General features: G+C 51.0%; 2 protein-coding genes across 3 annotated transcripts; both read right to left on the bottom strand.

The window, feature by feature from the left end:
• Window positions 1-1937: 1937 nt before the first annotated feature.
• GSR (glutathione-disulfide reductase) lies at window positions 1938-6446 on the bottom strand. The gene is made up of 13 exons (XM_035568364.2): window positions 6280-6446; window positions 5777-5803; window positions 5189-5277; window positions 4836-4905; window positions 4579-4726; window positions 4423-4477; window positions 4035-4134; window positions 3533-3619; window positions 3258-3419; window positions 2949-3060; window positions 2744-2875; window positions 2502-2635; window positions 1938-2339 (listed from the first exon to the last, which is right to left on the bottom strand). The coding sequence occupies exons 1-13, from the start codon at window positions 6406-6408 to the stop codon at window positions 2190-2192; spliced, it is 1395 nt and encodes a 464-aa protein (XP_035424257.1). The 5' UTR covers window positions 6409-6446; the 3' UTR covers window positions 1938-2189.
• A 138-nt stretch (window positions 6447-6584) lies between these two features.
• On the bottom strand, window positions 6585-19965 carry PPP2CB (protein phosphatase 2 catalytic subunit beta). Of its 2 annotated transcripts, none has more exons than XM_035568570.2 (7): window positions 19773-19965; window positions 12001-12210; window positions 11567-11740; window positions 10467-10556; window positions 8753-8914; window positions 7792-7910; window positions 6585-7182 (listed from the first exon to the last, which is right to left on the bottom strand). In XM_035568570.2, exons 1-7 carry the CDS (start codon window positions 19872-19874, stop codon window positions 7110-7112), a joined length of 930 nt encoding a protein of 309 aa, XP_035424463.1. In that variant the 5' UTR covers window positions 19875-19965; the 3' UTR covers window positions 6585-7109. The 2 variants fall into 2 exon arrangements, with proteins under 2 accessions (XP_035424463.1, XP_050566291.1); XM_050710334.1 differs by lacking the exon at window positions 19773-19965 and adding an exon at window positions 14444-14462.
• Between the last annotated feature and the right edge of the window lie 5446 nt (window positions 19966-25411).

The raw sequence follows: 25411 nt of genomic DNA, 5'->3' as shown, positions 1-25411 counted from the left end.
TTAAGGCTCATGCTTGTTAAGACAGCCTGGACTTTTCACAAGGTTGTAAATCAATTGGTGTTTTAATTTGAATATTAATATTGAATGTCACTGTTGTGCATTGTATAGATATTGGCTAACTTAGTTTGTATTTACTGATTAATTAGCCCTGAACATCTCCAGCTTGCCGCCCCTCCAGTTCATGCGCAGCTTGTGGACATCTCCAGCACTTAAAGCTCTGGGTAATTATGACTTGTGCCTGTTAAAACAATCTGAGCTTAAGACAAGGTCACCAATCAATCATTGTCATAGCTTGAGTATTATTATTGAATGTCGTAGCTGTGCATTGTAAAACTATTGACTAATTTAGTTTGTATTTATTTATTTATTAGTTCTGGATGTCTCAAACTCATTATAGTGCATAATTGTTGCTACGATCTGGGCTTTATACACGTTCATAAATCAATCACTGTTATAACTTGAATATTGCATGCTGCAGTTGCGTGTTTTAATTTATAGACTATTCAGTTTGTATTTCATAATTCTTAAGCCCTGGGCATCTCCGTCTCCCTCTGTCTGCAGCTCACAGCTCCCTCCAGCCCTTGAAGTCTCCCGGATGCCTCCAGCTCCAACTATCCAAATATCGTACAAATATCGCACAACCAAGCCGGTAACCATTCTGCACGCTGTACAAACACTGAACAAAGCTGAGTGTGACAAGTGCCGTTTCGTCCAGAACAGAGGCTGCCTGTTGCACGCCGGCACCCTGGGCTTCAGGCAGCCGCCCCCAGCCCACCCCCTGCCTCCCGGCCCCACACAGCCGGCCTGGCCCCGGGCTTTAGCCCCCGGCCCCCCCCGGCTCCACCGGCAGCGCCCCGTCACCGGCGGCTCCGGCCCCCGGCGCACCGTGAGGGAGAAGGGAAGATGGCGGCCGGGAGGCCCCGCCCCGCGCAGGCGCCCTGGGCTGTGTATACGTGTAATGGCGGCGCCGTGCGGGGCCCGTTACTCGCGGGGGGAGCTGAGCCCTGTGTGCTCGCCGTCGGAGGACTTCACGGGGGTGTCCCGGTCCCTCTGGTGGCAGCCCTTCCCTCTGCCTTGCCACCCGTGCTGCTCAGCCTGGCGTCGTCCACCAGCTTGCAGAGGGTGTGCTCAGTCCCGCTGCCCGCGTGGTTAATAAACAGCACTGGTCCCAGGGCAGACCCCGAGGGACAGCACTCACCCTTGGTCTCCACCACGACACTGAGCCATGGACCATAACTCCTTGGATGCAACCACCCTGACAATTTCTTGTCCATTTAATAGTCCATCCGTTAAATTTGTCTCTCTCCACAGCAGGGATGTTGGATGGGACCATGCCAAAGACCTCACAGAAGGCCAGGTAGGTGGCACCAGTAGCTCTTCCCATGTCCACCAGCACAGTCACTCCGTGGTTGCAGGCCACCAGGTTGGTCAGGCACCACTGTCCTTGCTGAAGCCATGCTGGCTGGCTCAGGGCAGTGGTACGGTCCCCATCTCTGGAGGGATTTAAGAGATGTGGAGATGGTGCTAAGGGACCTGGCTTAGTGATGGGAATCAGAAGGTCAGGCTGGTGGTTGTACATGATGATTTTGGAGGTCTTATCCAACTTAGATGATTCTATGATTCTAATCTCCACTGTGCCCTCCATACATTTCCACGTGGCTTCCAGGAGGATCTGTTGCATCGTGTCATTGGGCAGAGAGGTAAAGCTGACTGCTGGGTGGTTTCCAGGGTCCTCCTTTTCACACTTTTCAACAACACGTGTGATGTTCCCCTATTATGGGCTCAGGTCCTTCATCATCCCCTTTCTGTGCCCAGTGGACATGGTTCTGGCTCCCTGCCCTTGTCCCCTTGGGCTGGGACAATGCCCCAGAGCCTACTCCTGCCACATGCAGCTCAGCACAGCATGGGATCGTAACTATTAGGCGCAAGGCAGAGGCTTTCCAGCATCACTGCATTTATTTTCCACTTTAAATCATGCCACGCTGATTCTACTGATGCAGGGCTCTCTGAGCACCTGGCTGATATTTAGGCAATTTTTAAGACATGAAAAAAAATTTCCCTACTACCCAGGAAAATTTCTCTGAGAAGGAGATGACATTTGCTCATGTAATTGGTTTGCATAGAGGAGGTAGTGCCAAGAGGTGGCAGCTGGCTCCTTTGCCTCAGCTGCCACCAGTCCATCCCATGATTCAGCGCATCGTCACCAGCTCTTCTGCTGAAGTAGGGTGAATGGCAACCGTGTTGTCAAAGTCGGCCTTGGTGGCTCCCATTTTGATGGCCACGGCGAAGCCCTGCAGCATTTCATCACAGCCCAGGCCTTGCATGTGCAGCCCCACCACCTTCCAGGAAGAAGCAAGAGGTCAGGCTCGTGGCAAGACACACATGCCACCACCACTGGTGGCCCACCATGCAGACAGCCAGTGGTGTTCCCAGCAGTGAGGTCCTCACCAGGGGCCCTCACATCCCCCTGGGCAAGGACACCCCCGTCCCCCTTCACACACCTTCTCCTCCTTGCCAGCACACACCAGCTTCATCACGCACTTCACCTTCCTCTGGGTGACTGCGTGGTACAAGGGGGTGAAGGACGTGGTGTAGATCTTCACATTGTCCTTCCCATGTGCAAAGATGGCTTCATCTGCCAACAAAAGGCACCGTGCATCGGTTTCCCCAGCCTGTTTCTCCACACAAGCACTGGAAGTGACTTAACGCCTGCAGGCCTCCCAGCAGCTCATTCCACCCTTACCTTCGGTGAGGCCCACGGTCCCAATGGGTGGGTGGCTGAAGACAACAGTGGGGATGTTGCTGTAGTCCAGATGGGCATCCCGCTGGCCCCCAAAGAGCCGGAGTGCCAGCTTCCTCCCAGCCGCGATGGCCACTGTGGAGAGGCACAAGGAGCCTGAGACCTGGACTGGCTGGAGAACAAGGGGATGGGGGGCACCAGCACGCACCTGGGGTGAGGAGGGCTCTGCCGCAGACATCTCCAACAGCATAGACCCCCTTCCTGGAGGTGTTCTGGAACTTGTCCACCACCACATGGCCCCGAGCATCCACCTCCACGCCCTGCCAGGGGAACACCATCTGTGTTGGCACTTGGGACCCTGTGGTCCTCACAGTGACCTGAAGGTCTCCGGATGGAGGAACCGAGTCCAGCAGAGATCTGCCACACTTTTCATGGTTCCACATGGCTCTGAGAAGCTCTGCCCATGCAGCCCAAAGATGGTGATGCCCAAGGGGAAGGACACATGTTCCCGTCTCACCACACGATCCAGGCACAGGTCCTTTGAGTTTGGCTCCCGCCCGACGGCCCACAGAAGGCAGTCCACATCCCGGATCACCTCCATCGTTGGCTTGTGGCCAGGCGCTGAGGACGTCACCGTCACCTCCAGCAAGCCACTGGGGGACTTGGTGACAGACTGGACCTGTGGGAGCAACCAGAGGCCACGGTGAAAAGGTGCTGGCAGGTTTGGTGAGCAGACACCCTCGCTTGGGGTGCTGCCCTGCTGGCCCACATGTCCCCAGCAAGGGCCCATACCCGTGAGTACTTCCAGACATCGACCCCGGTGTTCTCCAGCTCCTGCGTGCAGTTTGTGCTGATCAGCGAGTCAAACGTCCTTAGGACCTGGGCAGGGACCACGCACCATCTGAGATGATGGACTGCATGCTGGGGCACTGCCCGACAGCCCCATCCGCCCACATCCCCCTTCTGCCTGCACTCTTGCCCCACTCAGCCACAGATAAGTGATGCTTCCGCTTGATAACAAAGCTCTCCTTTGTTTACTGTTATTTTTTTTTAATATCATAATTATCTTTCTTTCTTCAGGCCGTGACTCAACACGAGGCTCGGGGAAGCAGGTGCCCTGGCACGCTCTGCTGCAGAAATTCTCTGCACGCACTGTGGCTGCTGGGACGGGCTCGGCAGCACGCCTCCGCTCTGCCTCCTGCCCAGAGCCTCCCTGCCTGCCCCACCGCAGATCTGCAGCTGCCTGGGATGCAGCAATGACGGAAGGCACTGTGGGGCCAGCCAGCGGCAGTACCTTATCCCGACGGATCAGCAAGGAGGACTTGGATCCCAGCGTGGAAAGGATCCCCGCGATTTCCACCGCGATGTACCCTGCGCCAACGATCACGCTGCGCCTGCGGAGAAGCAACGATGCCATACGTGTGCATTTGGAGCCTGACAAGCATGTGCAGCGAAAGCCTGGCAGCTTCTCCTGTGCCCAAGCTAAGGACAGAGGCCCTGAGCAGCTCATTTTGGGTGCCACAGCAGTGGAAGCCTTGCCAAACAGCAGCCTGCGCAACATCTCAGAGCACAGCCAAGAAGCCCTGGGTGACACCACCAGCAGGAGCTCTGGATAAGCCACCGAGCAGCGGCTCCACCTCCTTGCTCCATCCCCCGGCAGGCAGGGGGACACTCCACCTTACCTGGGCAGCTCCTCCAGCTCGAAGAACCCATCGCTGGTTATGCCCAGGCTGGCTCCTGCAAAGCAGCGCAGTAGTTTTACCACAGACGGGCTCTCCGCAACCCCGCAGTCGCATCATTTGCTTTCGCAGCACCACTCGTGCCATGCAGGGACTCACCGGGAACCTCACTGTCCGGGGGGACCGACGGGAACCCGCCCGTCGCGATGAGGATGTGAGGAGCTGTGTACTTTTTACCGTTGACTTCGATGGTGGGCTCTGGATCGGCGGTGAACTTGCCATAGCCGTGGATGATGTCAATGCGAGCCTGCGGGAGGAACAGCAGGGAGCCCAGTTGTTGCATTAGCAGCAGATATATACAGAAGACACACAGAAGGGACTGCTTCCAGGCCAGCAGGGAATAAAAGTGCCCCCACCTTGTTTAAGTTATTTTCATAGATCTCGTTCAGGCGTCTCACGTAAGCATCGCGCTTCTCTTTAATGGTTCTGGAACAAAGTGGAAGTTTATCACGGCCGCCAACTAACAAAGCCACTGAGCTCAGCTGAAATGCTCTATCCCCTCGGTACGTGGCAAACAAGCCACAAAATAAACCAGCCCCGAGTTACGCGGCAGGCAGGCGCCATCCCGTTGACGCTTGTGCTGCTGCTTGCTTTCCCTGCTGAGGCCAGCAGCCCACTCCCGTCTTTTGGGGAGCCCTTCCCCGAGCTCCAGCCCCTTGTCCCCTTCCATGTAACCGCCGCCATGCGGGTGAAGCCACCACCACCTCACCTCCAGTTAAACCTGACGCCGGACGTCTCGAAGCCGTAATCGGGGTGGTCGTGGATGAACTCGGCGTGCACGGCGGCGTTCCACATCACCTGCTCGCACAGAGCCACGGCCCGCTCAGCGCCCCTGCGCCTCGGGACGTGCCCGTTGCGCCAGGCAGGCTGGCGAGGTTTCAGGAAAACCACAAACGCCGTGGGGCCCCCGAGGCCTGTCGCAGCAAGCACCCAGCCTCCACGCAAAGGCGATGAGGCTCCTGCTGCCTCCCGAGCAGCCCTTTGCACGCGAGGTGATAAAGCCTGGCTGCGCTGGCTTTGTGCCACCAGGTTTTTAGCCCAGCTGCACATGTGCCGCGCTTCCTGATGCCTTGCTTCTGCCCGGGCCAGCCCAAAGGACACGGGTCCAGGCGCCCCGGTTGCTCAACACTTTCCAAGCCCTGCTTCCTCCCCACGCCCTCCTCCCTGCCGGCTGCGTCCCAGCAATTCCTGGCATTTCGCTCAGGAAGAAACCCCAGGCACCGGGGTCTGTGCCCAGCCCCACAACAAACCCAGGGCAGGCAACACGTTACAAACAACCACAAAAGCACCCGCTCACCTTTTTCGGCACACATCCAACATTGACCTGCAAGGGAAGAAGAGCGAGTCTTAGCGCAGCACTTAATTTCTGTGAGGTGATGCTCCAGAGAGCACCTGCCCGGGGCCAGCAGCGAACGCAGCACCCCTCTGTGCCCTGCCAGGCAGAGGCAGGCAGGGCAGCGCATTCCTGTCCGCAGCCAAGCGTGGAGCCTTGAGGCCTCGTGGTTTATTCGTAGCCCTTCACTTCCTTGAGGGAGAATACGGAAGGTGCGCGGTGCTCGCCTGTAAGGTAGCGGCTCCGACTGGATCCACCGGGAGCTTGCCGTCTGCTGCCGCTTTCCCACATTTGGGGAGGGGGAAGCGTGAGGCTGGCGTCTCCCCGGCTTGCTCTGACAGCGGCACCTCGTCTTCCTCCCCTCTACGGACACATCCTCCCCGCCGCCCAAGTTAGCCCGGGCAAGGGACGGCTCGGGTGGGACAGCTCCCCCCGGCCCCGCAGGGGTCCCCCGGTCCCCGACTCACGCAGGTGCCCCCCAGGCGGCGCGGCTCCACCAGGGCGACGCGGGCACCCAGCTCTGCGGCCCGGCGAGCCCCGGCCAGCCCGCCCGAGCCACCTCCCAGCACCAGCAGCTCGTAGGCGGCCGCCGCCATGGCTCGGCTCAGCTCGGCTCAGCACCGCCCCCGGCCCGCCCCCCAGAGCGCAGCACCGCGGGTCGGGCTGAGAAGGGCGAGTTCATTGCTCGGGTACAGCGGGCGGGTGGCAAAGGGCTTCCGTGACAAGCAACGCAGGGCGGGGGCAGACAAACGTGAGCCACACAGAACGGGAATCGAGCTAAAAAGGGAACGCTTTATTCCGGGTTATGACAACGTACTCCCAAAAGCAGGAATTGCTTCCTTTTCTCCAGTTCGGCCCATCGTCTTTCAATAAAATAAACGGGGGGGGGGGGGGGGGGGAGGGGGTAAGAAGTTAGTGTGCATTTCCCTTAAAAATAAACTCCAAAATGCTAATTCATGCCAGTTAAACACTAGAACTAAAAATTTACAAATAAGCATAAAAGGAGATGGAAGTGTTAGAGTTACCTTTTCTTCTCTGAACAGTCCAGAAAAAAAAAAAAAAAAGACTACAAATACAGCAGGCAAACTGACTGTTGGACTGATTGGTACAGGATATATAGTGTTGTAAGGAATTCAGTCTCAAGTTGTGCTAAATGCTCTTCATCCTCAGTATGGCACATTTTGGTCCATGATAGGGATTGTAATTGAGACGAACCCTGATTTCGTACAGAAACACGTAAATATTGTTGCTTTTTAAAATGCCGGGTGTATTTCCTTCTACAAAGGTTAGGAGAGGTTTACAGGAAGTAGTCTGGGGTACGACGGGTAACATGAGGCTCTCCACGACGAGGTGCTGGGTCAAACTGAAGGCTGTGGAAAAGAAAAAGGGGTCACTTCCCTGCCTCCGCACAAGGCAGTTTTCAATACCACAAACACAAGACTCACCCTCCTGCTGCTATCATTTTATTTTCCCAGTGGCTTCTGCGTGAGGTGTCCCAGACTTCCCACCACCCCAAATCTAAATCTGGAGGACATATGAGGTCCTAAAACAAATGACCAGCAGGAGGCAAGCTCAGCCACCAGTAGAAATGCTACTTGCAGAGTGAACATCACCTGACCGGCAGTGCTTCAGCAGCCCACTGCTGCTTTCACGGGAGGTCAGCCAAATGCAAAATTCAGAATCTCACCAACCTTTACAAAGGTTAGTGCTAACAAAAAAAGAAAAAAAAAATGCAAAAGGTCCAAAGTTTCAGAGCCAGGAAAGAGAGAAAAAGAAGCACCTGAGAAAAGCTTTTAAGAACCCAACTTGCTACTTTTTTTTTTCCCCAATACCTTCTTGCAGGTAGAGCATACCCTGTTAAAACCAGAGTGGTTTAAGCTTGCTTTTCATGAAAGAACCCCCTTGGAAAGGATCAGACTTTCCTCACAGTCCACAATGGTTAGGCAGGAAGAGAGAACAGCTCAAGCCAGGTTACTCACAAGGAATATTTTAAAGTGTCATCTAGTTCCATGATAGCAGCCTGGTTCCCACAACGGTAACAGTAATTGGGCGCACTGAAAATGGTAACCACATTTCGGTCGTGGCACCAGTTATAACCCTGCCAGAGAAAAAGAGAGGTCTCTGTTAAACCTCGACCCTCAGTCCATCTGAATTTCCTCTTACCACCTGAAATGTTTTGAGGCATTTGTGAAACACTTTCTTCTATGTATTTTCAACTGACTTGACTTTCATCTTAAAATTCCATTTCCAAAAAGCACTCCTCAGCATGAACAAGCTGTGCTTACCTGGATTTAACAGTTTCAGCCATTCACAGAGAGAAGATAGCTGTGTGCCACTTGTGGATTTATTCATTTTGCATGCAAGTTACGGATCATGCAAGAAGGAAAGCTAGAGATTTTAGATAAGCCCTCAGGCTTCGTTCACCACAAATGAGAATTTGCCAGTTCACCTGCGAGGGACACGGCTACCTCCAGGATCTACTTGAACTGGATTTAAAAATAAGCCTGCTCCACTGACCCACCTGGCATTTTTCCACCAAGACATACAAGAATAGCCTATCAACAGCCCAAATTAGGGCTTAATCCCTGCCATATCTGAGCGCTGTGTGTTATAGGACAGTGTGTTTAACATAGCAGCAGCCTAAGTAGAGCAGTCAGTGTAAGGAGATTACAGCTTCCACAAATGGGGTATGGCGGGGTCTCTTCGGCAATGTGTTCGAAGAAGGGGAGGTAGAACACCCCCCTATTTACACAGCAGGTCAAAGCTCATCAGTTTACATTGCTTGTTGCCTTCACATGATTAAAATCCCTCTTAGGTATTTACCTGCTTAGCCTTCAGATGTCAGCTTATGCAAACCCATCAGCAGATCTCACAACGTAGACAAGAATTTTCATCTACCTTCATTTTTTAGCTTCGTCTACCAGAAAGTGCTTGCCCTACCTCCATGACGAGTTGATGAGCACGGGAAACCAGTGTAAGACCATTGGCATGGTTAAATGTTTCGGAAATGTCTTGCCCAAATGTGTAGCCAGCACCACGTGGAGATATACCCCAGCCACCACGATCATCTGGATCCGACCATAACAGATCACACATTGGACCCTTGAAAAAGATAAGCTTCTTCGTTAGCTTTCCTTTTGCTAGCAAGATGGTTATAAAAAGACACTTCTAAAACATAGTTTATTTACAGTAAAAAGACTGCCTGCATGTTCTTCTCTGCACAAGCCACACACGTTTATCTGACATACCTCACATCATCACACTCACTGAATCAAACATCCTCTCACAAGACATGAATATGCACACAGCTGAGAAAGGAGCCCATGCTACCAGAAAACCGTTCCACCTCCTCCTCCGTGCACACCATTTACCATCTCAGACCTGCAAAGGCATGGAGAGCAGATCTGATACTTGCTCCTGACTCTCGCGGTGTAATAAAGGCCACGTGAGAAAGTACGCGAGTCCAAGGGTGCACAAAGGGTTCATTAGTGCCAGCCAACTTGCAATAAATTAAAGGAATGGAAATGACCCACATGAGGTTGTGAACTGTTCAAGAGATTGATGGTAAATCTTCAGCAGTCTTTCTGGCAGGGTACTAAGCATTTCATTTCCTCTCCTGAACTGTTGATTGTTGGACTTTACAAATTCAAAAATACCCCAGTATACATCTAACAGGCACAAATGAAGCTCAGTGGCTTTTCTTGCTGAGCTATTTAGAAGCTATGGGGCAGAAAGAACTCTCCAGTCCTTATCCAAGCCCGCTGCTGTCTCCCACCCGCTGATCCCAGCTATGTGGCAGGGATCACACATGGAGGTCCTCACGGAAGTCAGATTTCAGCAAACATATGCAGCATAAGACTGTGGAAGCCCCGGAGCAAGAAAACAATCATTTCATCTCTCTACAGTCAGAAGCCCCACCAGGCAGCCTCCTAATTCTGGGAGCAATTCAAACAGCTTATTTCAGGTTTTTTGAAGGCTTAGGCAGACCTTGCTGCATTGTTCTTGCTCCTGTACCCACAACATCTCAGGACGAGCAATTTGTTTTCATCAGAGGGTAAATAAGACTGTTTGCAAGCTCCAACCACCCAAACAAAGAAGAGTTATTTGCAAGCCTAGGAGCTCAGAAGGTGGTTTCTTTGGTCCAGCTGGCACCCCCTGGCTGCTCCACGCAGGACTCCTGTACATCAGCATATCCCACAGGCCCCCTTCGACTTTGTCAGGTCCCCAGAAAAACAGGGTAACAACAACCAAGGTGAAACAACACAGAAAGAGCTGGCTGGGTAGGAGGGGTGGTGACATGACAGTTTCACATGGTGGCGGTTGGTTCACAAGGAAGTCTGCAATGAGGCTGAAGGCAGCAGGCACTTTCCCCTGCCAATACAACTCTGAGTCAGCACGACAGTCGAGAAAATCTGTGTTTCTGCAAAAAACAGCTGTGAAAACCCCACAGCTCTCCTTTTACAGACTGCTACAATCAAAGCATATTGACTTGGGTGTGTTTTGCCCAAATGAATGTTCATCTGCTCTAGCTCTTACGGAGGCAATAATCTGCTGTGTAACAGCGTCTCACTGTGCAAATGGATTTCCACATGACTACGTATTTGCATTTTCAGCAAACATATCTAAAATCACAATGGATCTCCTTTCCTGTTACCTCATGTGGAACTTCCTGCAGGCGGTCCAGAGCCCTGATATGATCCAGTGTATCTATGGATGGAGAGAGGCCACCGTGGAGACAGAATATCTACGGCAGGAAAAAAGGAATAATCCGTTCAATGCATCTGTGCTGTGAAGACTCATCTCAGAAATAGCTGGTTTTAACTTTATCATTCTTTTACAATTACAGTGGCCTCACCCTCGCAGCAGAGAAACCAGATTTAATTCCCACAGATGGAAACAAAACCGAAAGGGTGCACATTGCATACCAATATCAGAGCTACAAAGATAACATGCCTTCAGTTTCAAGACTAGCTTGACTCATAGCAATACCTCGACTCACACAACACATCACAAGATGAGTCCCAATTGTCAGGGAGTCCTTTCAAATAAACCCTACCTGCATTCCTTCAGCAGCAGGTGCCAAGGCGTTGCTGCTCCATCAACCTGTGTTACTACCCTACCACATTTTTCCCAAAATCCACAGTAAATACACTGGCTTTAAAATAATTCTGGACACATACTAAGAGAGCTTGTTTGAGACTGTTCGTGTACGGGTCAGACCACACAGCCTGTGCTGCACTAATGTGAGAAAAATCTCAAATAATTTTCTTCAGACAGGATCTTCTGTGAAGCTATTTTATTCGCGATTGCAATGGCGGGCGTCCTGTCAATCAGGAGCGCATTTTAGTAAACAAATCATAACCTTTTATTCCCTATTACCCAACGCCTGATCACCTCCCCTGTTTCCTCATTGGAGGAGTACTACAGGTTCACAAGCTACTCGACGCTCCTCTATACCATACATGTATGATTTTTCTTTATTTTCTCCTTTAATTTCTCCTTTCTTATGTTTTGAGAACTTGTGATCTTTGTTTTACTGTTCTCACACTGCTCATCCTGTTTTTCCTCAAGCTTCTCCCTTATTTTGGAACAGTGAGGCCTTCTACTGTCCACTTATCTACTTAGCATTTCTCCTTGTTATCAGTACACAGCTACCTTGGAATACAGAAAATTAGTTCTCTACTGCAAAAACACAACTTTGTTTCTCATACTAAGAAACGGGCAGTTTTCCTTATTCAAGGCACAAAAGCTTACCTGGCCATCTACTAGAGCTGTAAGCGGGAGATAATCAAACAGATCTGTGAAATACTTCCAGACATTGGCATTGCCATACTTTCGCAGACATTCATCGTAAAAGCCATACACCTGTGTAATTTGTCTGCTTTCGTGGTTTCCCCTCAGTATTGTAATGCGTTTTGGGTAACGCACCTATCGACAACAACAAAAAATAACACAACCAACTTTTAACACAAGAATTGGACAATGAGTATGGAAAGAAATACTAAGAAGTTTCAAGCAGCAGGTAAGCACTGAGCTCTGTTACAAAAAGCATGTTCCATTAACACATTCAACTTACATCCATCGAGCTCAAGCCAACTGCAATGTCAACGAGGGGAGCAATTCTTTCACACCTCCCCAAAACCACAAGTTTGTCCAAGGTTATCATAAAAAATGCTATCCAGCCATACCTTTAATGCTACTAGTAGAGTCACTGTTTCCACCGAGTAATAGCCTCTGTCCACGTAGTCTCCCATGAACAGGTAATTTGTGTCTGGCGACTTCCCACCGATTCGAAAGAGTTCCATAAGGTCGTGGAATTGGCCGTGGACATCCCCGCAGACGGTGACCGGGCAACGTACCTCTTGCACATTTGATTCTTTCGTAAGAATTTCTTTAGCCTAGCGAGAAAAAAAAAAAACACAGAGCAAAAACATAGGAAGCTCTTTCACAGGCAGGTGCAGAAGTTATTCCACTGCGTTTGCACGGGAAATTCAATTTCCCTCTGGTGGCTCCCTTCCAGATGACCACCGGAAAAACAGCTTGTTGAATAAGCAAAGACAAAGGGCACGTTACAAATCACTGCGCAAGATGAACAATTTTGCTCCTTTGAGGCCAGGTCATGTAGATTTTATTGTTTATTGGCACACTGAGGTACAAACTCAAAGAAATAAATTTTCTTCTTTCTCAGCCTGAAATTAAGGAGTGTGAACTTCAAGACACGTGCTGCATATGACTTCCATCACTGATGGGGTTCATCGACAAATCCTCTCCAATTGTTTCTGAAGACTAATTGTCTTCTGAACACAGCAAGACGAAGCATTACTCCAGCAACTTCCATCAGCACCACAGGCAGACATCACCCTAAACAACTTTTTGGTTTTGAAACATACCGGTCCTTTGACAGATTTCTCCATCTACATGTTCAAGAGAGCTCATCTCAACCACGTGAGCTACGGCAGCACTCGACACTCTAGTCTGACTGCCAACGTCAAGTGCTACTCAGCCTCACGATGCCTACAAGTTTTTACCTCGAGAACCACAGCTGAATCACTGGCCAGCTCACGTCCTGTCAGCACCGGTTCAGTGTGAGAGCTGCGTGAAGAGGGGTCAGTCAATAATCTTGCTGTCTGGGCAGAAATACCAGAGGAGACCGTGCAAATCACCACCCAAGCAGCTATTATGTTTTTTTTCAGCAACTTGATTTGCAAAAGCAAACGTAAAGCTAGATGCTATTTCATCCCTGCACTTGTTGTAAAACCATGACCTCCCAGACCTCCTTGAGATGCCAGCTGACTTACAACAACGCGCTTATGCTCGGGCTCCCTCAGGCTGACTACCACCCCGGCTGCTCAGCTGATCACTCTCCATCCCACGCAGCCGCCTGGAACCCCGCGCGTCGCCACCTTCGCTGGCAGCAGGCTCCAGCAGCTCCTCTGCCAGCACTGACAGCTGCTCCTCACTGCCTTCCTCCTCTGGCATCCCTCGCGCTTCCCCCCATCGCCGCACACCCAGAAAGCAAGCGTGCTGTCCCACGGCCAGGATTTCGCAGGAGCAGGTCTGCGCCATGGAAACAGCGCTGCGAGCAGCACGCCTGCTCCCTACCGACAGAGCCAGCCCGTCATGCGAGCAGAGCCGATGCGAAGAACGGCCGCACGTGACAAAGCAGCTCGCCTGGCACACGAGCTGGGCAGTGCTACGGCACCAGGCGAGCTGAGCGGCGAGCACCAGTGCCCCAGCCCTCCGAAAACTCCATCTCCTCTGAGAGGGGGCTGACTTCTTGCTGAAGCCACTGAGGGAAGCAAGTGTTCCTAAAGTTACCTTCACTACCCTGGCACAGAAGCTCACTGCATAAGTGAGAGGCACTTCTCTAGCCCAGGGGGCTTTCTGCCTGCCAGACTTGCCATCCTCTTCCAAGCACAACAGCTTAACAAATTTTTCTGACAGCAGGTCACATACAAGTGGAAGAGCAAACTCAGAGGCAATTTAAACCTACGGAGCTACCATCAGCTTCCCCAGCCATAACCAGCTGGCAACAAAAAGACCACAGATGGAGGGAAGGCATCCCTGGATTTAGTCATCTCTTTCCCTGCATCCAGCGGTTCCTAGGCTAGATTACATGGCTGTAATTAGCAGATCTGCATTACCTTATTATGGTTATCAAATACCACGTTTGTTTTGCTGCCTCCAGCTCATCAGCTCATGTAGATCAGAGCTCCAGGCACAAGTGAGGCACAAAGAGCACCCGCAGGCCGGCTCCCTCAGATCTGGACCAGAGGGATGGATGAAGGATGACCGTGCAGAACAGCCACCCGCAGGCGATGATCGGACAATTCCCCCAGTCCCTGCACTTGGGATGATCTAGGTCCCACCTGCCGCTACCAGGAAGGAGCTGATTACTGAGGACATCCCTCACAAGCTCCCCAAGCACGCCTGTCTTCACACTGTTGCTCTTCACGGTCAGTTGCCCAGCCTCCTGTAAGCAAAGCGTATATTCAGAAAGAGTAACTAAATCCCAGGCAGTCAAGGGCTCGAGCAGCACCCAGCGTGCCACTTGCACGGAATGTAACCCGAGGGAGGTGGCCCTGACCCTCAAAGGCATCCTGCACGCACAGCCAGTGATGTGGAGTTTACCTTGCAGCTCTACAGGGACTGGAAACTGCTTAACGTGTTGCATCTGAGTGCAGCAGCCCTACTGGAACTCTCCCTGTTCACGTCTTTAAAAGCACCTTCAATGCCTCTCGAGAGCTTCTACCCTCTGTGAGAGAAGGATACAAAACACAGTCACAAAACATTTGCTCAGCGTGTTCCGACATATGTTGCATGAAGCAAGAGACAGGGTTTCACTGCAAACTGGAGTGAACTTAACCACAAAAAAGGTGTTAGGTGTTTTCTGCCTTTTCGTATCACGCGTGCTGCTCCTTTCCCGGCTGCGTAAGAACAAGCAGACTTACTTGAAGCTTCTGGGAAAGAGATGCGGGTCACAACGCAGACACAACGCACGCTTACCAGTGTCTCAACCCACACACGTCCCAAAGACACGTAGAGGTAGGGCAGCACGCAGGGAGCAGAGAAGAGCTCCTCTTGCACAGTACCGCAAACAGGCTCCCGTGAAATGCGTTTTAGGAAGATGGGCTAGCACAACTCCTGAAATGTTGGTTACTAGGAGCATCTAGAAGTTTCCCTTCGGGGCAGAGGAGGAGCTGTTAGCTGAAGAGCAGCAGCTTCTTAAGCTGCCTACCAGCTGTTACTGGTTAGCCCGTTTTAGCTTACTATGTGGACGTACACACACATGAAAAATAAAGTTTGTCATTTTAACGCTGCAGAGATGGTTCAAATCAGGCTTGGGAGCTGAGCTGACCACATGAGATCGTCCTCACATGATTGTCTAAGGCAGAACAAGACCTTTAAAATCTTAAGCATCATTAAAAACATCCCAGAAAAGCTGCAATTAATCAGCGCGCTCTGCTCACACATTTCACTGTGCAGGGCTAAGACTACAGCAAAAAGGCTTAAAGTAACAAGAGCACATTACAAAGCAAGGAAAGGAAGAAGCTGATGCGAGGAAAGCTGCCCCGCTCGACTGTCCTTTACTTACTTATGATGGCTGTTAAATAACTATTAAAAGTCATATTTTAGCTACGTTTGTTTTAGACAATGGCGATTAACACATCAACTTCCTAAGCGCGTTCCCTTTGTTTTGAATGAAAAACACCCGCCGGGTCACAATGAAAAGGAGGAGCTTTTAGCTATTTTTATCAAGTAAGCCTCCATTAAGCACAATATTTACAACATCCATGCTCAGAATTACTCTGAAGAGTCCATGATTTTTGTTAGCTGTGAGCCTGTCAATCACCTTAGCTCCACTCCTGCCCAGTTTCAGACTCTGCAGACAGGAACACGAGCCTGCACGCTGTCCCACCCTCAGCCTGCACGGAGGGAGCCTGCAGGACGCACGCCCCCATATGTTACTGCATCATCCCCACAAGAGGAAACCGAGCGGTCTCGGGGCTTGAGCACAACCCCTTCATGCGCTGCTCCAAAAGCAGAGATGCTACGGGGACTCTGAGACTACCATCAGGATCACCAGGAGACTAATCCCTCGGTGAGAGACTTAACGATCAAATCCACATCAAGTACTTTGCTGTTCAGATTTGTCTACAAGGCTGTGTAGGCTGACTCCATCGGTGAGGGGATTAATGTCCAACCAGGAGGCAGATTTTCAGCCTCAGGCTTTCCCTAGAGAACAACAGAGACCCCAGGCACCCGATTAGCACGCGAGATCCTTCAAGAGCACAGAGACTCGGCTCCTTCTGGAAGATTCATCGACTGCATCACCATCTCAGTTTGATTTTTAAGAGGCTCTTACTTCAAGAAACAGAGAAACCAGCTATGGAGTTTCACATCGAAAATTCGTCAGCTGTGATCAATCGAACTACTGTGTCAACAGGCACGCTGAGGATGGAAAGTCTCGCAGGATTTGCCCCAGGAACAAGAACCAGTCAGATTCTCCCCAAACGAGAGGGGAGCTGGAGCGGAGGAGCTGCCCTTCAACAGCAAGGCAGCAGAGGACACCCCAAGAGTGACACCAAGCACCAACTGGAGGCACGTTCCTGGAGCGATCCGGGCCAGCGTACCCTAGGGTGAACTCCATTGCTGGAGAGATGAAATACTGCTGGCCACGACTCAATGCAACACTCAGATGGCTTGAACAGCATCCAGGATGCCACTTGGCTTCATCTCCCGCACTAATTCCACCAATTAGTGCAGAAGAGCCTACGAGCTCATTCTAGCGAGATTATTCTTGGGTGAAATGATCTCGGAGGGCAGAAGCATCGCAGATACGTGCCAGTATCAGCAGCGCTCCCCGGAGCACCAACTGGCTCCTGCTGCTTGGTTTGAAGAATCGGTGTACAGTCACCATTCAACAACCGGATGAGAAACGCAAGTCTTCATTAGCGATTACAGTCCTTCTCCTCCCACCCCTTCACAACACAAAGCTCCCAATCTGCTCACTGCAACAAGTCCGCAGCCCCCTCTTAAACATACAAAGACCAAGGATGGAAGAAAAAGGAAGCTAAAGAGATGGTTGTTTGCTTGTGTTTAATTTAAGAAACAGCCTTTTATTTGCTTTCCTTTATGCCCCATCTTATTACTTCAATGAAGAACTGTTTTCTTTCACTGTAAGTCGGATGGCTCTCAACTCTTCGCTGACTTGAACCCTAAATCCAAAGAATTTAAAGCTTACCATGTCCAAACTTGGAAGTGCTTCCCACGGAGCAAATCCACCTCCCTGGCCCTTTAGCCTGGCTCTAGGGGTCCGAAGTGCAGGTTCCAAGGGGCAGCAGTACCCCTGCAAGCTCACAGGCAGCTCAGCAAGCGCTACCCTCCCACCAGGACCCAAGTGCAGAAGCTCAAAGCTAGCAGCACGGATACAAACCTGCCATTGCACCCGATGAAGCATCTAAGACAGAACTCAACAGATTTTTCACTGCTTATTTAATAGGAGCTGAAAAAGGTTTTAACAACCTTCTTCTGCAAAGAGAGTCTACAATGATGAAGTTAAGCAGCGTGAGACGCAAGATATCTGATGCCCATTCCCCTAACATGCTGGAACACTTCTCATGCCTACAAGCTCCAGTAGTGATAATTGTTTGTCCTTCTATTATCATTTAAATGCCAGAATGATTTTAGTTAGCTTTCACTTTAAAGACCAGCAGAACAGGAAACAAGTGTTTTCATGTTGTCTTCAGATGACGTCTTGATTATCTGCATACGGAATATATGATGCATTAGCTGCCAAAACTATGTCGTAATCAGGCAGGTGAGTTTACAGTGATTTTGCAGGTGCAAATTTCAAGAACTTTCTAATTTTCATACCCTCCATGAGCCTAGCTGTCTCCAATCTTTTCCTCAATTACTGTCCATTAGGCCAGCAACTAAACCAAGAACAACCCACACAAGTAAGTCTGGGACATTCCCAGCCCCCCCCCCCACTTTCACATAAACCTTTCAGTTTTGTTTTTAAATTACCAAAGTCTTTCACAGATTTAAACCCAAGGCAAGAGGTACTATTGTGTTTAACCTCTTCGAAATTAGTCATGTAAAAGGGAGTACTCAGAAGCAAGAAAGTTGGTAAAGGTTTCTCTGATCATTATCTCAGGGACACCAAATATGCTTTCAGGCAGCGCTGCTTCACACCAACAGCAAGACCACAAAACCCACAGCTCCCCTCCCCTACCACCTAAACCATACAACCAGTCCTCAAGAGCTTAAGAATAAGCCAAGTAAGACCACCACATTTACTTCATACCCAAGCCATTTTGATCAGCTGTCAGCATCCTTCCTGAAAAGCCACGTGCTGTGATAGCTTGCATTTGTATCAAAGGAAACCCACCGTGTCCAAAGGCTCTGGCTCCTACCTGCTATTTGGATGGCTGACACCCCCCTCACCTGCACTCTCAACATGGCATGCCAAGCTCCCTACTTTCTGTGCGACCATTGACATGCAGCCACAGTCTGCTAGCAGTACCCTCCAGCTTTGGAAAATACAGCAGCCGCAGCTCCTTAATCAACAACGGTGCCAGAGAAGGGAAATGTGTTCTTTGTAACAGCATGTGTGTTAGAACAGCAGTTCCGAACCAGCAAAGCTGGGAGCAAGGCACAGAACGCACTAATAAGTTCTTTCAGGCTTATTAGCTGGACTTGACACAAGAGACAGCACAGCCACAATGAGCTCTTGCTCGCTCTTCAAGACATCTACTGCTCAAGTGACTGCTGTTGCTTCCTGCTGCAGCACCAGCCCTCCTCACCACAGTCCCTCAGAGCTGACACAGCTCTGCAAGCAGAGAAAAAGCCTTTAAAGCAAATGGACAGTCCCAGCATGGGTTAAAAAAAAAAAAAAAAAGGGAACAGGATAAAGGAAACACAGGTTGGGAGGCCCAGCTAGAAGTCAGGACTGCTGGCAAAAGCATTTGCCAGGAAGCCACAGCCTGGAGTCCTACAGCATCTCTCTGCCTGTGACATTCAAACAGCTCCCACCTTTCTGAAGAGTACCCCTGGCACGTTACGGGGTGGCAGTGTGGACCCTTTCTGCTGTTCAAAGACCTGAGAAAAGGAAATACCTGTGTCTTCTGAAAGCTGGCACCAAGGTGTTCAGTCACTGGCCAAAACGCATTGCCAAGAAGGAGCATCAGAAAAGATGATTTGCTTCTGAGAAAACTGAGCAAAATGCACAAGCAATGGCATGACAACACCAACCTCGCCATAAGCAACATGATGCTAAAGGGAACGCTGAACTAACTGCTCTACCTCCTGTGCCTGACAACTATTAGCTGGTCTGGGAAAGGAAGCAAAGAGTGCTTCTGGACTGTCTGGTGTGTGGCAGTGGTCTCTGTTGGTTGCTGAGATAGGAAGCAAACAGAAAGGACAATCTTTGCTACCATATTGTGAAGAAGCCTACTTCAGTTCTTCAGTTTTGTCACGTTATCTAAGCCCAAAGAAAACCCTAACTTTGTCATAGATTGCAGAACTGAGGGAGCATTCACACACGGGCATTTAACTTCTGAAGCAAAATCCATCATGACTTGCCTCCTGACAGGCAAAAAAGGCTCTTTAACAGCGTGCACCGAACGCACCCAACCAGCAATCCGCCAAAGGCCTGTCCCAACCAGAACCACGTCCTTCTCCCAGCCGTTCCCTGCTCTTTACCCCTCCAGCAGCGTGCAAGCCCGGTCAGGTCAGCAGCACGGCTTCCCCACCACCCCGGCCCTGCTCGGCCCCTCGTCAGGTGCCCGCAGCCCTCCTCCCGGCGTCGGGGGATTCAGGGCCACCGTCTCAGCGCCCCTCGCTCCCCTTCCCACCCCCCCCCCCACGCCCCCATTTTCGGCCCCTTTGGCCTCAGCTGCTCCCTCCCGCCCGCCCCAACCTCCAGCCGCCCCCGCCGCAGCCCTGCCCCGCTCACCTCCTCGCAGAGGCTGCGGACCTGGCTCTCGCTCAGCTGCCGGCACTCGTTGAGCTGCTCGATCCACTGGTCCAGCTCCTTGGTGAAGCCCTTCTCCTCCATGGCGGCGGCGCTGCCCGCCGGGGGCCGGGGCCGCGGCCTGCTCGGCTCCCCGTAATGGCGGCCCCCCCGGCGCTGCGCACTTCCGGCCCACCGCCCCCTAATGGCGCCGCCCCGGCATAGCACCGCCCTGTCATGGTGGCCGCCCCGTCACGGTGGTTGCTCGCATGGTGAGAGGCCCTAGCGGGGAGCCCCCGGCGCTGAGCACGGCCTGTCGCACGTTGGTCCGTGCTCCCCGAGGAACGGCGAGCATCGTCGTGAGGGCTTCGTCCCTGTGCCGGGTGCCTGAGGAGCACGGCAGGCGCCGTCCCGCTGTCACAAAGCCTTGGTGGCACGTGGGGGTGCAATAAAAGCTTTCTGTAATCCTGTCACTGTGCACGCGTTATTAATCTGCCTCACCGTGCTCCTCTGAAATGTTGTGGAGTAGCGCATTAAGCCTACCATCCGTAGGCTGGCCCCAGTAAAGATTTAACCACATCATGTATGCTACAGCATCTGTATGTTGCATCATACTATACGAGGGCATTTAAAATTAGTATGCATGTGCAATGATGTACCTAAAAGTCTTCTCCCAACATCTGCCTGCAGGCTGGTGCTTTACCCATCTCACAGCCAGCTCTAAATCGCTACCAAAGTGTGAACATTTCTATGTACTGCAGCATACCAAAATCCTTCCCGCATCTTCTGCGTCTTTTAGGCACGAGTTTCTGCATTTTCGTCCCGCCTAACAATGCTGATACATAATTTCCTCCGTTCCCACAGGGTAAAACAACCAGGCCTGCTAGACTTTCCCTGAGGTGAATTTGGAAATCAAAGGGTTCAAAACATCTTGTACCTTTAGTGAACTTTCCAACCTAAAACACATTTAGCAAAGTAAAAGGGAGTAAAATATTATTTTTTAATTACTCTTAAAGATCCTTTGCCATTTCCATATCCACAAAAGACACCTTCCGGGAGCTGTTCACATCACCCATTTAGAGCAAAGAGCTTTTAGCTTGGAAAACCCAGCCAAGAGACTGTTTGGGGACTTACTCTCCATCTCAACGGGTCACTCTGCACAGAAATGGAAATCTCAGTGTGGTATGAAGGTACACGCTGACACACTGGTAGCTGGGTGACCTCTTTGCCCTGAGCCAATGCCAAAAAATGACAAAGAGAAAAACTCTGTAATTTTGTAAGTATTTGAGGCCGTAGCGTTAAGTTCTGTGCTCTTAATCCTGCAGTTATTTCAAAGCATCCTTACAGAACTCAGGTTCCCTGATTTTCCAATTTTCATACACTTGGGTGTTTTGCTTGGTCATGCCTTTTCAGAAGGTTATTTTTAACAGGATTGCCCGCATCTGTGGCACTGCAGAGGAGAACTTGCCAGTCCTGTGATGAAGTTTTAAGCCATCAGCCTGGAAGTGGGCTCCTGGGCTGCTGGACCACGACACTTTCCATCTGAGAGCTACGTAGGGATAGCACGCACTGCATGCACTCCAGAACAAAAGTGATGCCCATGCTAAAAATGGTGAAAGGGGCTTCTCCAAAATGACAAAAAAAAAGCACATTTCAGGTCTCAGGTGACACAGCACTAAAGCAAATGCTGAGTCATTTTTATTTATGTCTGCTTAGTTGGCCAAGTTTTCAAGGTTTCCTCGTTTTTTTAATAAAAGGAAACAAAATTAGAAGATATAAAGAGTGTGTCAAATAACTCCCTGTGAGAAACAGCAGGTATTCTGGGGTTGCAGTATGGTCAGATAACAAATTCACTGGTTGCTACCAAGGTGCGGTACGTAAAGTACATCATTATCCTAAGTTTTAGAGTATAAACAACTATTGGTAACTGTTCGCCAACCCCCTTCTATCCCTCTAAATGGAGACATACATTTACATACCCATATGTATTTACACATACTTTTTGGAGGTAAGTCTCTATTTACCAATTCATCAACACCAATAAAGTGTTTAATACGAAAAGCCTAAATGGAAAGCTTGAATAGATACATCCCTCTTGGCTCCCTACAAGGAACTGAGAGGTTTTTCAGGTGTCCATCCCAGATGGCAGGTCCTCTCTCTCACCTCCATGAAGGACCAGCAAAATCCTGCCCCTACAGCTGCTGCACTGGACTGGCTTTGGTGTGCCTGGTCCTGTTGAGCTGCTGGATTCAGGATCATGACTACTTCAATGTAGGTCTCAACAGCTTCAGACTTCAAGGTGACGGCACTGAAACTGCCCTTCCTCACTGTGCCTACCACGTTTTCCTCAGTGATCAAAACAGTGCTGACATCTTCCTTCTGCAAAATCTGGCCTCTTGTGACAGCTCAGAACATCTGCCTCATGCAGCTCACACACCATGTTGTGCAGCGTGTCACTTTTCAGCCCTGTGGCCATGTGTACCTCACTGAGCTCAGGCAGGGCCTCTTGGCTGGCTCTGCTCCTTCTCAGCGTCTTTTTTTCAAAGACACCCTCTTATCTTTCCACACAAGGCTCTTAGCTGCATCCAAAAACACATGCTCTAGGCCAAAGAATGATGTCCTCATGGCCATGGATGCACAGCTCTTCATGAAGACTACCTTGGCAGAGACGACCTCCATCAGGAACTGCAAGTGCTTCTCTATTTCTGCATGGGCACAAGGTTCTGGAGGACTCCTGCTCGCGTGCATCACTTCTGAGACATTTCTCTGCAACATTTCCAGCTCCTCGATGAACTGAGCACTTCCCATTGCCAGGAAGAGCTCCAACAGCAACCACATTCCCTTGAAACCTTGGGGAACCCAGCCAATGGTGGGCACGGGCAGTGGGCTGATGCCACCCACGTTTCTGCCCCTGGCGCTTTGCAGAGCACCTTGCCTCACCTTGGCCTTTTTTCTTACATTTTGCTTTCTGAGCAGGAGGGCAGATGGCTTGCACCCTCATTCCGGCTCACGTCCTGGGAGGCTTCTCAAAAGCTCAGGTTTTCTGGGCCGGGGGCTGCCCCCTTCTGCTTTTCCAGAGGCCAGCGTCTGCTTTTCCAGGGGCAGCTTCCTTGGAGCCAGCAGTGCTCTGCTGAGTATTTTTGAGGGACAAGCCAGGTGCTGACCCTACATCCCCTTCAGGACAGGCATGCAGATCAGCTGATGGGGTGAACCCAGACACTTGTGGCCCTTTGCACACAGGAGTGGCCACAGATCCTGTTTTCTCATTTTTTTTGGAGGTACCATGCTCAGCTCAGCCAGGAGCTGCAATTTTGAGGGGACCCCTCCCTTTTCTCTGTTTTGGAGCTCAGTTGCCCACAGTTCCCCCTTGAGTGATGTTTCCTGTCCCCTTCCACTTCCCAGCAGAGCCCCCTAGGCTGCCCAAAGCCCCCAGGACCCCCTGTGCTCCCAGTCCCCTGCCCACCTCACCATCTGGGGGTCCCACAGGACCACCTGGGGGCCAACGGGGCTGCTTGCAACATGTGGTGGTTGAAATAGGTGGGCTCCCGGAAGGCCTTCTTCTGGTCTTCACCCTGCCAAGGAACACCTGCAGAGAGGGGAGGGAAGAAGGGGCAGTGTGAGAAAACCTGGGGGCTGCTCAGCAAGAGCTCAACCTTGTGAGTGGCCATGGGGAATGTGAAAACCAAAGTACAAGGGGGCTATAGTCAGGGTGGCTAGGTGCTGAGCAGAACCCGAGGAGCTTGCTGGGCCCACACGGTGCCGAGATTCGCTATTGTGGCTTTACAGCGTATGCTAGAGCACCTGCCTGGTTTTTGTCGCTGGTTGAAAGCACAATTTTGATTCTTCCTATGATACGCTACCTGTCAGACTTATAAACTAAGATTTAAGCAATCATAATTGATACGTAAATCAGTTTCAGGGCTCTCACCTGGTCCTGGGAAATGACGCTGGGGCAGTTTAACTTGGCACCACTCCTGCATGCACAGTTCACCCCCAGCGTGATGCCCACCTCAAAGTCAAGGACGTTTTCAACCCAGGTGCACCAGCTCCATGCGGAATTGAGGGCAACATCGACGTGCCAGAAGAGGTACACCCCCGTGAGGGGGTTGCCCAGCTCCTCCATGAGGTCCTGCTGGTGCACGTCCCCCCTCAGCACACCCATATTCCCCCTGTACCCTCACGCCATGGCCCCACTGCATCACCCCCACACCTCATGTTGCCCCAGTACCCCACCAGCACCCCCAGCACCCTGCTGCAACCCCATGCACCTCTTCTGTGTTGGCTCCACCGAGTCCAGGCGCCCTCATTGCAACAGTGGGAGAGGTGGCAACAGGAGGCTGCCAAAATTCAGCTGAGGAAGCAAATGCACGTTATTTGGGGCAATGTGAGGATGCTTGGCGCTCCTGGGGACAAAGCAGAGCCCACTTCCCCCCACCTGAGGCTAAAGGGAAGCAAAGGAGCATTTTGAGGTGCAGGATCAGTTCCCACGCAAACATTTAAGGAAGAATTAAATGCCCTGTCAGCACCCTCTCGATGCAGGCACAGCCCAGCTGCAGCCCCGGGGGGAGTGGGGTTTTCTGGCCGGCTCCCAAGGGCCTGCAGTGGCTTTGTGAGGGCACCCGGGCACTGGCAGCATCAGAGACCTGGCCCCAGGCTGCTCTTGGGGGTGCCTGCGAGAAAGGGGGTGGCCAGAGCCGCTGGGGTCACTGGTGGAGGATGAGAGGCACACATACCTGGCCACACCCTCCACAACACTGGCGTCGTCATTCACAGCTCCATTTTTAAGGGAATATAAGTGACCGATGCAAACGTCCTGTTAATGTGCAGCACTGAAAGACCGAGATGGTGTTGTCTGCCTCTCTGAGGAGAAAAGGTTTTGCTACCTCTCCCCTCACTAATGAAGTCCACAGCTTTTGGTTGCTATTGCTTTCAGTGAGCTCATTACAATAGATTGTTTCCTTCTCAAATGCAAAACGCTGACATCAGAAATTACTTAACTTCAAGAAATGTGTTAATAATAATTTAATCTCTTAACTGGTAAGTGGACTGAAACGCAGTAATTCCTCTGTCATGCACTTACCGTATAGAAGGGTCTAATGAGGAAAGACTGGCAAAAGAAGACGCAAAATTGAAAAGCCGCAGGGAGATGAATGTGAGATAGCCAAGAGAGGAACATTTATATTCTGAGACTTGGCTGAAGTTATTGCCCCTTCCAGGCAGATGCATTTCCCTCTTGCACTCATGGAAAGCGCCCAAATGGGAGATGCTGTAAGGGCAGATCTGAGTGACCGGGCCCCGAAACAGCCGCACGGTGAATCAGGCGACAAGATTCAGACCAGACAGTTCAGACTACACAAGTAAGCAAATTTATTTTAAGACAGAACAAATATTGTGGCAAACAACAATATGCAAATTCAGTTGGTAACAGGGGTAAATATCAGACTTTGTTTTCAAATAGATATAAAATATATTCAGATTTTGTTTAGTCCAAAAAGCAGCTCATGTGGGGGGCTTAGGATGGGTCTGTCCACACCATCCGACAGCCCACGGAGCCTCAGGACTGAGGGCGACTCCTCTGCCAGCCGGGCTGTGAGTGCTGGCTCTGCAGAGGAGCTCCAGCTCCCCTTCACTATTTCCCTCCC

Source organism: Cygnus atratus, chromosome 4 (genome assembly GCF_013377495.2).
Source record: "Cygnus atratus isolate AKBS03 ecotype Queensland, Australia chromosome 4, CAtr_DNAZoo_HiC_assembly, whole genome shotgun sequence".
Taxonomy (NCBI): domain Eukaryota; kingdom Metazoa; phylum Chordata; class Aves; order Anseriformes; family Anatidae; genus Cygnus; species Cygnus atratus.
This window is presented reverse-complemented; position numbering and strand designations above follow the sequence as displayed.